This window comes from Manis javanica, chromosome 11 (assembly GCF_040802235.1).
Source record: "Manis javanica isolate MJ-LG chromosome 11, MJ_LKY, whole genome shotgun sequence".
NCBI classification, from domain to species: Eukaryota; Metazoa; Chordata; class Mammalia; order Pholidota; family Manidae; genus Manis; species Manis javanica.
In genome coordinates this window covers 41,717,345-41,732,353 of record NC_133166.1, presented here as the reverse complement: position 1 = coordinate 41,732,353, position 15,009 = coordinate 41,717,345, and the positions used below count along the sequence as shown (strand labels likewise).

General features: G+C 39.2%; 1 protein-coding gene across 5 annotated transcripts in view; it reads right to left on the bottom strand.

The window, feature by feature from the left end:
- ANO5 (anoctamin 5) overlaps positions 1–14,226 on the bottom strand; it is a 96,024-nt gene extending 81,798 nt beyond the window's left edge. For all 5 annotated transcript variants that reach the window (XM_073216325.1, XM_073216327.1, XM_073216326.1 and 2 more), the window contains exon 1: positions 12,105–14,226. In XM_073216325.1, coding sequence (XP_073072426.1) covers positions 12,105–12,702 — 598 coding nt within the window. In that variant the 5' untranslated portion in view covers positions 12,703–14,226. The remainder of the gene's footprint in view (positions 1–12,104) is intronic.
- Positions 14,227–15,009: the final 783 nt, after the last annotated feature.

Below are 15,009 nucleotides of genomic sequence, written 5' to 3'. Positions count from 1 at the left end.
TATTACATTTAGCAACAAAACTGAATGAATGAATCTCAGTTGTATGCAAAAAATATGGATAAATATAAGGAAAACTATTTAGCAAAAAAAGGGTAGAAACTGTAATATTTCAATTACATAAAGTTAACTATGAAAAACCAAAGTATATTACCTAGGGTTTAATACTTAAGGGTAGATATTGTTGGAGATAATTCTCCTCGAATTGCTCACATTTATTCACATTTTGCAAGTGAGACATGACTCCCTTTTGTTCTGGAGTACTTTTCCAAGAACTTTGGTTGAGTGAATAACTTTGGAAGATGAATGAATAAAAAAGATGTAGTATATATCCACACACAAACACACACACTGGAATATTACTCAGCCATAAAAAAGAATGAAATCTTGCCATTCACCACAACATGGATGGACCAGGAGGGTATTATGCTAAGTAAAATAAGTTAGACAAACACCATATGATGTCACTTCTATGTGGAATCTAAAAAATAGAACAAATGAACAAACAAACAAAAAAGCAGAAATAAACTAATAGAGAAGAACCAGGTGGTTGCCATAGGGGAAGGAGGCAGGGGGTTGGGTGAAATATGTGAAGGGAATCAAAAAGTACAAACTTCTGGATCAGGGGATTAAGGATGGTGGTGTGAGAGGTGAGACAGAGACCTCCTCCTAAAACCACATATAATATGAAAATATAATTAATACAACTAATCCTGAAAGAGTAACAGGAAAGAAGGCTGCTCCAGAATGCATACACCTGAGGAAAGAGCAGACCTCACGGAATAAGGTAACATACCAAAGCTGTGACTGGGTGGAACCCAAGCCCTTCCCCCACCCCAGCTCACCATCAGGAGGAAGAGAAACAGAGCGGGGAGGGAGTGGAGGCCTGGGACTGCTGAACATCTAGCTCTGGAGATCTGCTCTTTGAGCACAAATCTATATTGCATGGTGCTCTGGTGAGGTTTAGTGGGGTTGGAAAGCTAAGACAGGCAGAATACCTAGAGAGATGGAGATTCCAGCTGCTTGTGGAAAACAGGGATTCATATCCAGCTAATCTGGGCAGTCTGAGAAACTTCCTAAAAGCCAGAGGGCTGCTAAAGGGGCAAGGATGGCACAGAGCTTACTGATCAGGAGAAAGGACAGGTAGACAAAATTGTCAGGGTGCACTCTGCCCAGCAGGTTGGGGGCTTAAATTATCTTCAGGTGCTCTATCCCCCTGGCTGACTCCAAAGCTCCAAGACCCCCCACTGTGAAAAGCAGCCTGCTGTGTCTTCCTCCAAGCTAGCCGGCACCTGGCTCAGGCTCACAAACCAGCAACCACTGCCCTGGCATCAGGCCATCCAGAAGGAAGCCCTACGAATGGCAGCTACAAACACAAAGCATACAGGCTTACATCTGTGTGTTCAGCCCACTGGTTCTGGCAGTGGAGACAGGCATAGCCACTGGGAAGCAGGAAACAGCTCTTTCCTCCCTCCAAGGACCAACACCACTCCCCTGTGACCCCCGGCATTGCTCCAGGGGCTGAACAGCTCCAAGAGTAGAGTTTCTGGGCACTGGATGGCATGACAGACAAATTATGAAATGTGAAAGGAACCTGGCTCAAAGCAAAATTATGAATACACCTGAGAAAGATTCAAATGAAATCGACCTCATGAATCTTCCAGAAAGAGATTTCAAAGTAAAAATCATTAACATGCTCATGAAGGTACAGAAAAATATTCAAGATCTCAGGAATGAATTTAGGATGGAGATCCAATCATTGAAGAACACAATGCAGGGTATTAAAAGCAAATTAGGTATGGTGAAGGAGACAATAAATGAAATAGAAATTTGGGAAGAGGAATACAAAGAAGCTGAGGTACAGAGAGAAAAAAGGATCTAAAAGAATGAAAGAATACTGAGAGAACTGTGTGACCAATCCAAACAGAACAATATTCATATCATAGGGGTACCAGAAGAAGAAAGAAAAAGAGATTGAAAGTGTCTCTGAGGAAGTAATTGCTGAAAACTACCCCAATCTAAGGAATGAGATAGTCTCTCAGGCCATGGAGGTGCACAGATCTCCCAACACAAGGGACCCAAGAAAGATAACACCAAGACATATAATAATTAAAATGGCAATGATCAAGCATAAGGACAATTAAAAGCAGCCAGAGAGAGAAAAAAGATCAAATACAAAGGAAAACCCGCTATCATCAGACTTCTCAGCAGAAACCTTACAGGTCAGAAGTAGTGGCATGATATATTTAATGCAATGAAGCAGAAGGGCCTCAAACCAAGAATACTTTATCTGACAAGATTATCATTTAAATTTGAAGGAGGGATTAAATAATTTCCAGATAAGCAAAAGGTGAGAGAATTTAGCTCCCACAAACCATCTCTTCAGCATACTTTGGAGGGACTGCTACAGATGGACGTGTTCCTAAGGTTAAACAGCTGTCACCAGAGGTAATAAAAAGGGACAAAGAGTACAGAATATGATACTTAATATATAATAAATGGAGGAGGAAGAAAAGGAGGGGGAAAAAAAGAACCTTTAGATTGTGCTTGTAATAGCATACTAAGTGAATTAAGTTAGACACTTAGATAGTAAGGAAGTTAACCTTGAACCTTTGGTAACCACGAATCTAAAGCCTGCAATGGCAACAAGTTCATACCTTTTGATAATCACCCTAAATAAAAATGGTCTGAATGCACCAATCAAAAGACATAGAGTCACTAAATGGAGAAAAAACAAGACCCAACTATATGCTGCTTACAAGAGACTCACTTCAAACCCAAAGACATACACAGACTAAAAGTGAATGGATGGAAAAAGATATTTCATGCAACTAATAAGGAGAAGAATGCAGGTGTTGCAGTACTTGTATCAGACAAAATAGAGTTCGAAACAAAGAAAGTCACAAGAGACAAAGAAGGACATTACATAATGAGAAAGGGGTCAATCCAACAAGAGTATATAACAATTATAAATACCTATGCACCCAACATAGGAGCACAAAGGACAGATCAACCAGACAGAAAATAAGTAAGGAGACAGAGGCATTGAACAACACATTAGAACAGATGGAGCTAACAGACATCTACAGACCTGTCCACCCAAAGCAGCAGGATACACATTCTTTTCAAGCACACACAGAACATTTTCCAGAATAGACCACATACTAGGCCACATAAAGAGCCTCAGTAAATTAAAAAAGATTGAAATTCTACCAACCAACTTATCAGATCACAAGGGCATAAAACTAGAAATAAATTGTACAAAGAAACAAAAGGCTCACTAAAACATGGAGGTTTAACAACATGCTCCTAAATAATTAATGGATCAATGACCAAATTAAAACAGAGATCAAGCAATATATGGAGACAAATGACAACAACAGCACAATGCCCTGACTTCTGTGGGACACAGCAAAGGCAATTCTAAGAGGGAAATCTCCATTCTAAGAGGGAAATATATAGCAATCCAGGCCTACTTAAAGAAGGAAGAAAAATCCCAAATGAATAGTCTAAATTCACAATAACTGAAACTGGAAAAAGAAGAACAAATGAAATCCAAAGTCAGTAGAAGGAGGAACATAATAAAGATCAGAGAACAAATAAATAAAATTGAGAAGAACAGAACAATAGAAAAAATTAATGAAACCAAGAGCTGGTTCCTTGAGAAAATAAACAAAATAGATAAACCCCTAGCCAGACTTATTAAGAAAAAAAGAGACTCTACACCCATCAACAGAATCAGAAATGAGAAAGGAAACATCATGATGGACACCACAGAAATACAAAGAATTATTATAAAATACTATGAAAAATTATATGCTAAAAAATGGATAACCTAGAAGAAATGGACAACTTTCTAGAAAAATACAACCTTCCAAGGCTGACCCAGGAAGAAACAGAAAATCTGAACAGACCAATTACCAGCAATGAAATTGAATTGGTATTCAAAAAACTACCCAAGAACAAAACTTCCAGACCAGATGGATTCACCGCTGAATTTTATCAGACATTTAGAGAAGACATAATATCCATTTTCCTTAAAGTTTTCCATAAAATGGAAGAGGAGGGAATACTTCTAAACTCATTCTATGACGCCAGCATCACTCTAATACCAAAACCAGGCAAAGGCACCACAAGAAAAGAAAACTACAGACCAATATCCCTGATGAACATAGATGCAAAAATACTCAACAAAATATTAGCAAACTGAATTCAAAAGTACATCAAGAGGATCATACACCATAGAGTGGGATTCATCCCAGGGATGCAAGAATGGTACAACATTTGAAAATCTATCATAATCATCCATCATATCAACGAAAAGAAGGACAAAAACCACTTGATCATCTCCATAGATGCTGAAAAAACATTTGACAAAATTCAACATCCATTCATGATAAAAACTCTGAACAAAACGGGTATAGAGGGCAAGTACCTCAACATAATAAAGTCCATATATGACAAACCCACAGCCAACATCATACTAACAGTGAGAAGCTGAAAGCTATTCCTCTAAGATCAGGAACAAGACGGATTCTCACTCTTCCTGCTTTTATATAACATAGTACTGGGGGTCCTAGCCATGGAATCAGACAAGACAAAGAAATAAAGGGCATTGGTAAGGAAGAAGTCAAAGTGTCACTGTTTGCAGATGCCATGATATTGTACATAAAAAAACCTAAAGAATCCACTTCAAAACTACTAGAACTAATATCTGAATTCAGCAAAGTTACAGGATACAAAATTAACACACAGAAATCTGTTGCATTCCTATACCCTAACAATGAACTAGCAGAAAGAGAAATCAGGAAAACAATTCCATTCATAATTGCATCAGAAAGAATAAAATCCCTAGGAATAAGCCTGACTGAGGAAGTGAAAGTCCTAAACCCTGAAAACTACAAGACACTCCTAAGAGAAATTAAAGAGGATACTAATAAATGGAAATTTATCCCATGCTCTTGGGTAGGAAGAATTAATATTGTTAAAATGGCCATCCTGCCTAAAGCAATCTACAGATTCAATGCAATCCTTATCAAAATACCAACAGCATTCTTCAACAAACTGGAACAATTATTTCTAAAATTCATATGGAACCACAAAAGACCCCGAATAGCCAAACCAATCCTGGGAAGGAAGAATAAAGCAGCCGGGATCTTGCTTCCCAGCTTCAATCTCTACTACAAAGCCACAGTAATCAATACAGTTTGGTACTGGCTCAAGAACAGACCCATTGACTGGTGGAACAGAATAGAGAATCCAGATATTAACCCAAACATATATGGTCAATTAATATACAATAAAGGAACCATGGATATACAATGGGAAATGACAGCCTCTTCAGCAGCTGGTGTTGGCAAAACTGGACAGTTACATGTAAGAGAATGAATCTGGATTACTGTCTAACTCCATACACAAAAGTAAACTCAAAATGAATGGAAGACCTGAATATAAGTCATGAAACCATAAAACTCTTAGAGGAAAATATAGGCAAAACTCTCTTGAACATAAACATGAGCAATTTCTTCATGAACATATCTCCATGGACAAGGGAGACAAAAGCCAGAATGAACAAGTGGGACTATATCAAACTAAAATCTTCTGTACAGCAAAGGACACCATCAATAGAACAAAAGGCATCCTACTGTATGGGAGAATATATTCATAAATGACATATCCCATCAGGGGTTGACATCCAAAATATACAAAGAGCTCATGCACCTCAACAAACAAAACACAAATAACCCATTTAAGAAATGGGCAGAGGATCTGAACAGACACTTCTCCATAAAAGAAATTCAGATGGCCGACAGGCACATGAAAAGATGCTCCACATAGGTAATCATAAGAGAAATGGAAATTAAAACCATAATGAGATATCATCTCACACCAGTTAGAATGGGCTCCATCCAAAAGACAAACAACAACTGTTGGCAAGCATGTGGAGAAAGGGGTACCCTCCTATACTGCTGGTGGAAATGTAAATTGGTTCAACCTTTGTGAAAAGCAGTATGGAGGTTCCTCCAAAAACTAAAATAGAAATATTATTTGATCCAGGAATTCCACTCCTAGGAATTTACCCTAAGATTGCAGGAGCCCAGTTTGAAAAAGACATATACACCCCTATGTTTATCGTAGCACTATTTACAATAGCCATGAAATGGAAGCAACCTAAGCGTCCATCAGTAGATGAATGGATAAAGAGGACGTGGTACAAACACACAATGGAATATTATTCAGCCATAAGAAGAAAACAGATCCTACCATTTGCAACAACATGGATGGAGCTAGAGGGTATTATGCTCAGTGAAATAAGCCAAGAATCAAATGATTTCACTCATATGTGGAGTATAAGAACAAAGAAAAAACTGAAGGAACAAAACAGCAGCAGACACACAGAACCCAAGAAGGGACTAACAGTTACCAAAGGGAAAGGGGTTGGGAGGGCAGGTAGGGAGGGAGGGAGAATGGAATTCAGGGGTATTATGATTAGCACACATAATGTAGTGGGGGCACGGGGAAGGCAGGATAGCACAGAGAAGACAAGTAGTGACTCTGTAGCATCTTACTATGCTGAGGGACAGTGACTGTAATGGGGTATGTGGTGGGGACTTAATAATGGGGGGAATCTATAACCACAATGTTGTTCATGTAAGTGTATATTAATGATACCAAAAAAATAAATAAAAAATAAATTTAAAAAAAGTACAAACTTCTAATTATAAAACATGATTCATGGGAAAGAGAAATAAAGCATAGGTAATATAGTCAATAATACTGTAATAACTTTATTTGGTAACAGAGAGCAACTACACTTATCATGGGTGTTTCACAATGAATATAATTATCAAATCACTATGATGTATATCTGAAACTAATATAATATTTTATGTTAAGTATATGTCAATAAAAAAATGAATCAGGAAAAATTTTTTTAAATAAAGATGAAAAAATTTATTTTGTGTTCAGATCTTTTTGTTGCAGAATCTGCTTTTAAGGAGTTAATAATTATTGTAAGGAAAGCATGAAAACTAACAAACTGTAGCTATAGTTGTATTACTTAACTCTTCTCAGTGTAGGCTTTATCATCTAAAATATTAAAAGTATAAGTAAATATTACTTGAATAAAATCACATCAAACAATATCATCAGCAAATGGATTTTACCCATGAATATTGTCTAAACATGCAGCTCAAAACTTCACAGTGTCTTGAATGAAAAAGCCAATCTTTCATCTTATAATGAATACATAAGGAATAGGATTCTAAGAAATCTATACTTTGTCTCTCATTCTATGGTACTTGAGCACTGACAGGGTGACAGACTGTCATTTTCTTGTGGACAAACTCCATCATTTTTGTGCAGAAGAACTGTAATTCCAAACACAGAGCACAGAAGTGCCAGCCTTAAACTAAAGGTATAGAGTATTTTATAATTCTGTTTTTTAGAGGAGAGAATTGAAAACCTGCAAGCATTTAACCCTTCATTGCTATCAGAACTCGATGCAATGTGTTTATTTAAGAATGTGGAAAAGGGGAAATACAGTTCCTGCAGATTATGTCCTATCCCCACTAATTTTCTCGGACACTTTCATCTTCCAACTTGCGGCTTCCCTTCCCTAGAACAAACACCATTTTCCTTGGCTACCTCTTGTTAATTTTCACATTGTATCAGTTTTGACATCCTCTTTTCAGGCCTCACCTGACATCTCCCAATCTGCCCCAAGGATTAGATAGCCTCTTACCTGCTCCCCACACCCCCTGAAGCTAGCCCTCTCTGAGTACCTAGATCAATTATGACTCCCTCCACAAAAAAACAAGCAGCCAGGTGGTGCACACTTTGTAACCTGTGTCCTTTTCTGAAAAGCAGAAAGATTAAAGAGGATAGATGAATTTCCTCACATACTATACATTGTACTCGCTCGCTCTCACCCACACACATGCGTAACCAGGTGTTCACACATGCTACAGCCTGGGACAGACTTTCACACTCCTCACAGAGTATAAAGATGTAAAAACTGCAAGATCACCAAATTTCTGGCAAAACAAAAGCCTATCTAAAGAGGCAGGATTTGAAGCCAACAATTTTAAATCAGCTTCTTGTTACTCCTCCAACTTGCTCTAAGATCAATGGAAATGACTATACACTTCCTGAAGGGCTAGAAACCAGAGACGTGAAGGTTTTCATACCAGCCTCTGTGGAGAATCATAAAATATGAACTAAAAGTAAAGCCAGCCCAAGTGAGTTTTCACTGAGAGCCCATTACTAAGAATACACACTCTAGCACACTCAGAGCCCAAAAATAGCTTTCGCCTTTACCAAATAGTCTTCTCAGTTTACACTCCTTCCAGTAGCAGAAAATAAAATAAATGCAATCAAATATTCACATTCTGAAGGATGAGTGGTTTGGTTAAATACAATGATTAAGAAGCAAGTAACTTTACATTCAACTTTAAAACTGCCTTCTTGAACGTTAAATCCTTATACTGTCTTTCCCAATGCTGAATGTATCATCAATTAGCTAACGAATGAGTATTTCAAATCAGAACTTCCTTACAATGTCAACCAATCAATAGTTCAACTGCAGCAACACTGACATTTTATCAGCAGTTTGTTTATGTAATCATTTAAGTATATATTATCCTTAGAATTTCATTTAAAAAATTTTTAATGAAAAAATAGCTAATTGGAGATGACTTTATGTATTCAATTGTGAAGAAAATATACCAAGAAATTGTACAATTCTAGAAATATCTCAGTAGCTATTAAGTCTAAAAAGCAAAATGTTAACATTCTCTCTCAGGGAAGAAATCTTGTCCCATCACATGTAAATCAATTATTTAACTTTCTCAAATTTACTCTTCAAAGGTGATTCAGGAAATACATAAATAAACAAGATCCAGGCAAACCTGCATCAATAAATTTGCTCTAAGAAATCTGCTTATATTTTAAAACAGAAATGAAAGTAGCTTCTAAAAATTGATGCTGAGGAGCCCACTATTTTTCAGCTTTCTTCAAATACCACTTTTATATTCATAATTGTGTCACTAAATTACAGGAAGAAACATATATTTAGAACTAGGCTTCCAAAAATCCATTTGCTTGCTGATATAAAAAAATATATCCTTATTCAGTATGATCATAATTTTCATAAAAATATGTATAAAAACTGAAAGCAGTTACAGAGGAAAATAGTTGGGCTAACATTTGGAGGGGGAAATGGGCTGGTGCTTTATTACATTTACGTTTTCTTAAATACTGTTACATCAGTGTCTTAAGAGCAAGGCCTAAAAAAAAAAAAGAAATACATCCTCAGTGCAATGCACTTTTAATATAACCCTGGTAATAACAGAGGTCTCAGTAACGGCAGTAAAAGTAACTGAGCAAAATAACTGATACACTTAAATATATCTAGAAAAATAAGAGTCATCTGAGTGGTCTGGACCACCCTGCTCCTAAGGCCCTGCTCTCACTGACGCCACACTTTCCTGATGCCTGGATTCTGGATCTATGAAAAAAAAGGAAAGAGGAATTTGGGCAGGATACAGTCATCAAACCCAATCATCAAATATATGGTATTACTCATCAATATTCTTTTCTCCTACCTCCATCCAAATCAGAGGAAAAGGTTTGATCCAAACAGGAAGGAATGTAAATGTTACTAGGGCTTTCGTTAAGAAAAAGGAAAACAAATTATTTTGAAAAAAGCTCTAAAAATCTTCCTGGGATGAACTCAAGTGGCGGTATGTCCTCACAGGGAAGTAATACTAATTTAAGTATATGTTCTGGTGAGCAAAATTACTTCTCACATCTGAAAGACAGTAATGTTCCAACTCTGCAATGCCATATAGATATGTTTTCTTCACTATATGTAGAAAGTTACACACTTCACATTTTCTTCCTCTACTCTTCCTTCAATAAAGAATATATTTCTATACCTTCTCATAGCTTTACTTCAGAAGGACTGATTATAAGAAATTACTGAATGTTTTAAATGAAAAAAATACCAATTAACACCTCCGGGTTACTGAATTACAACAAGAAGTAATTCTCAGCGAAGGAGGAAACCATTAGGTACATAAAGCAACTTCTAATTTTATTCATCTTAAAGTCATTTGACTTCTTTGCACCACTGAACACCAATCATTTTCCCTAACAAGGCAATTTAATGCATTTATTAGCACAGCCATTAGTCAAAGCTTAAAGTTTTCAACAGCTATATTTCCCTTTATCCAAAATTATTTTACTTATAAAAGGGTAGTTGCTTCAAGTGACACCATCAAGAACATGGAAAGACAACCCACAAAATGGGAAAACATATTTGCAAATCATACACAGAGAATATATAAAGAACTTTTACATGGCAAAAATAAAAAGACAACTCAGTTTTTAAAATGGATAAAGCATTTTAATAGACATTTCTCTAAAGATATTTGACACATTTGTCACTGGGAAAAACCCAAATCAAAATCATATTGAGATACCACTTCGCAACCACTAGGATGGCTATAAATAAAAAAAGACAGACAATAACAAATGTTAGTGAGGATGTGGAGAAATTGGAACCCTTGTGCATTGCTGGTGAGAACATAAAACCGTGCAGACATTTGGAAAACAGTTTGGCAGTTTCTCAAAATGTTCAGTATAGAGCTACCATATCATTCAGCAATTCCTCTCCTAGGTATATACCCAAGAAAAGCAGAAGCATATATTCATACAAAAACTTGTGCATGAATGTTTGTAGCAGCATTATTCACAGTAGTAAAAAAAGTAGAAACAACCGAATGTCCACAAATTGATGAATGAATAAAGGGTGGTGTATCTATACAATGGAATATTACTTGGCAATACATAGGAATGATGCACTGATACAAATTATAACATGGATGAACTTCAGAAACATTATGTTAAGAGAAAGAATCCAGTTACCGAAACCATATTATCTTATGAGGATTTACATGAAGTATCCAGCAAAGGTAAATCTATAGAGACAATAAATAGATTAGGGGTGGCCTAGAGCTGGAGGTAGGGAATAGGAGGAAGGGAGAGAAGGGATGACTGCTAAGACGTTTCTATTTGGAGTGATAAAATGTTCTAAATTTAGATTATGGTGATGATTGCAAACTCTGTAAATATACTAAAAACCACTGAATTGTGCACTTTAAATGGGTAACTTCTATGGTATGTAAATTATCTCTCAAATATATTGATAATTTATAATAAACATTTATATATAGTATTACATTTATTTATATTTATAAATATTTATAATACTATATTAACACCATATAATAAATTATCTCTCAGGAAAGGGGAGGTGGAAGATGCAGTAATGCATTGTACTTCTTGGTGCCTTTGAAGGCTAAATAGCAAGTATATTTAGATCTTTTATCACTTAAAAAAAACTGTTCCCATGTTTAAACCTAGTGCTAAACTAGACATCAAAATTGAGTGTTCCTGAGGGTTCTGGAGATAGTCCCTGAAAAATTATGTGCATTTTTAGGAAAATGCATGTATTAAAATAGATCCACAGAATCTAGGTCTGTGCAAAGGCCTTAGCAAACAATGAACACATATTTCTCAACGAATCTAAACATTCAACGAAAGCTGGTGCCTAAGAATGTCAAGCTGATGGACCGTAGGACCCGCCCCTCCTATAATTAACAAGGATCTCAAAGCTTGAGCAGCAATCGGCAAATAGAGGCAGGCAGGAAGACTCAAGAGCCTGCCTCCCGGACACGCAGGGCCGTAGTACTGCACCCAGAGCTGCAGGTCTCTGTAGGAGATTCATCCCAGTAGGTGCGGGGATAGAGGCCCAGGCACTTGCGTTCACACGCCCGGCGCGCTCGCCTCGCGTCTGCACATTATTCGGCCTCTCCGCGGCTCACAAGGGAGCAAGGCAGCAGGGGCCACAGGACGCAGGTCACAGGCTCGCAGGAGTAACGCAGGAACCCCCTACCCACCCCACCCCAGGCAGGGGCCGTGAGTCTCGCAGGGCACGCCGCTCCGCGAGCGCCCCAGGAATCCAGGCCGCGGGGCCGACAACGGCCCCTGAGGTCCCTGTGCCTGGGACGGCGCGGTCCGCGCGCGACTCCGTCCGCTCTTACCTTCCTCCTGCACCATTTCCACGACGTCCGGATCGCCCATCTTCGCCAGCTCGTTAACGACGCTGCCCGAGCGGCAGCCGACGTGGGACCACTTCGACTGGCGGCGAGATTTGGGGCAGATACTGAAACTGATCGTGGGCCGCCGGGGTTGCTGCCCCAGAGCTTGCTGCTCCGGGGAGGTTTCCCCTCTCTCCTCTCCGAGGATCTGCTCCTCGGTCTCCAGCAGCGTCGGGATCCTCAGACAACTGGACTTGCTCTCCCGCCGGGACGCCCCTTCAGCCTGCTCGGCGCCCTCGGCCGTCCCCTTCCCCGTCCTTTCCCGGCAGCGCGCCTGCGACCCCTCCCAGCTCCCTTCCCGGACCGTGCGGAGCTGCGGGTCCCTCCGCCTGCCCGCCTGCCTCCTCTTCGAGCTGGCGCGCGTCTCTCCGCCCCTGCTCCCCGGCCGCCTCCCGTCCCGTCCGCCCGGTCCCTCCCCTCCCCCTCGTCCCTCTCTCCTCCCCGCCTCCGGGGCCGCGCCTGCCCCTCCCCCCCGGGAGCCGCCACCTCCCTGCTCTCCCGGCCGACCAGCTCTGTTCCCAGCTGGCCTAGCTGGTCCCATTCCACCGTGTCGGCCCACTCCCAGGACCCCCGGGTCTCCGGGGCTGCCGCCTCCCCGCTCTCCGATCCCTTCTGCGGGCCCTGCCGGTTGGCCTGGTCCTCCTCCAGCCGTCCGCCTTCAGCGGGTGGCTCGAAGGCAACCCCCTCCCAGTTGGGGAGTAATTTTTTGTCGGGTGGAAAAAGTATCCCTTCCTTAAGGGACGCCCGCCCACCTTAAGGCCGGAGCGAGGCCCGAGTCCCCTGGGCTCGGAGGTCCCTCCCTCCGGCACGGGCGCGTGGGTGTTCACCCTACTCCTGGCAGGACCAGGATCGGAACCAATCTCTGTCTAATGTAACTGGGGGAAAGTCATACATGTGGGCGTCAGTTTGAATTCACTCTCTGCCCCTTAAAAGTTGAAATATCATAGGCAAGTTTCTGTAAGCTTCAGTTTCCTCATCTTAAAACGAGAACGATAACAGTACACACCTCTTAGGGGTATTTCGAGGGGGTACAGTGTGGAGTGCTGGCATAATGTGTCAAAAATTTAGCTGTGAACAAAACTAGTCCATATTACCTGGAGCCCTGCTCCAACTCAAGAGTTTCTCTGCGCCTTGAGCACTTCAACCCCAGGTACAACTCTGGCCCCACTCTCCACAGGGGCCTGTGCAATGGTTCTGCGCTGTTGCTGTTGAGACCCGATCAACTGCCAGCTCCCCAAGAACTGGGAGATAAGAATTACTAATGGGGGAAAAACAGATGAGTGGAATGAACTAAGGGTGAGGTAGAGGTGTGAGCTGAGAGCCTTCAGAAATTGAAGAGTGAGTGGCTATGAGTTTGGGGAAGAGAAACGTAACTTAAAAGGAGGAGATAATCAAGGAAGACTTGACCCTTCTCCATTTTTCATGCTACTTTTTTCCCCCCCACTTTCTGTTGACATTGTAGAACTGAGAATTACCTTTCACAGATAACGAAACAGAACTAAAGGGAAATATTTTGGTGAATGTAATGATTAACTGTGGAATGGAAAATTACTTTTTTTCCCCCCTATACCTTACTATCTGTTCCCTATTTGAACTTCTAGAAGTGTATCAGTTACAGTCAAGTGATTTGAGACTAGGCATTACCAGTGGATGCATTTTGGAATTTTGTTCGAAATGTGAAGTATCACTAGTTATAAGACAAGTATTTGGTATTTACTTCTTAGTTTATTAATCATTGTTTGACTCTATTAAAATGTTTATTTTGTATCACTAGTTATGAGACAAGTATTTGGTATTTACCTCTTAGTTTATTAATAATTGTTTGACTCTAATAAAATGTTTACCACATGATTCATTTCATATTCTTCCTGTATACAAGTATTCTGCTAAGTGCTGTGAACATTGTGATTACATCTTTACATAGACTATTTTTCTGTAGTTTTATATATGTCTTGTAGTTCTTGATTCTGTACTATATTTGAATGACATATATGAGAAGGCATTTAATGTTGATGGTTTTGCACAGTTAAATGTAATATTTTTATGGTGAATTTGCTGATATTTTATCAACTTCCCATAAATTTTGTTAACAAAATGCTGAAGGCTCCTTGGGTTCTTTTGATAGCTCTGTATCTTATCCACAACTCTTTAGATCTTGAGAAATTTTCTCTGTATTCTCATTATTGAGATAATTTATGTTGCTTACTCATACATAATTTTAGGATATATCCATTATCTCCATTGCTACAACTGCCTCTTCAGACACAATCTTCAACCATATATTTCCAGAATTATGTTCTGAATAATGAATACTTCTTTTAATGTAGTTGAAGATACAGTTAACTGTTGTATTGGGACCAAAAAATTGTCTTTTCTAGCCCTCCAAATTATTTCAGCCTTTGTTTCAGTGTTACTACAATCATCTGGTATTGCCTATATATTTTTTTAATTGCCTTTTCTGTACTGGGCTAAGGGCGGTATGAAAAAGCATTTCCATGATAATAGAAAAACAGCTGTGAAGATATAAATGGTGAAACTTGGAAACTAAACTGTCAACTAGCAGCCTGAAATATTTGTTTACCAACTAATAAGTAAAAGTGTGAATTTGCTATATGTAGGAAAGGCACTTTAGGGGTTTCAGTATATAATTTGTGAAAATCTGAGATGTATCAAAGTTAAATGTATACACTTGAACAATACCTGTAATTTTTTTTTTATTCTAGCAACCTGATTGAATATATAGATTTATCTTTGAGAACAACACATTCATGACTTAGACTCTAGAGGCCAGAAAAGACCTTGGGAATTTATCTAATGAATCCCTCTCCCTCCTGGTATTTAAAGCCAG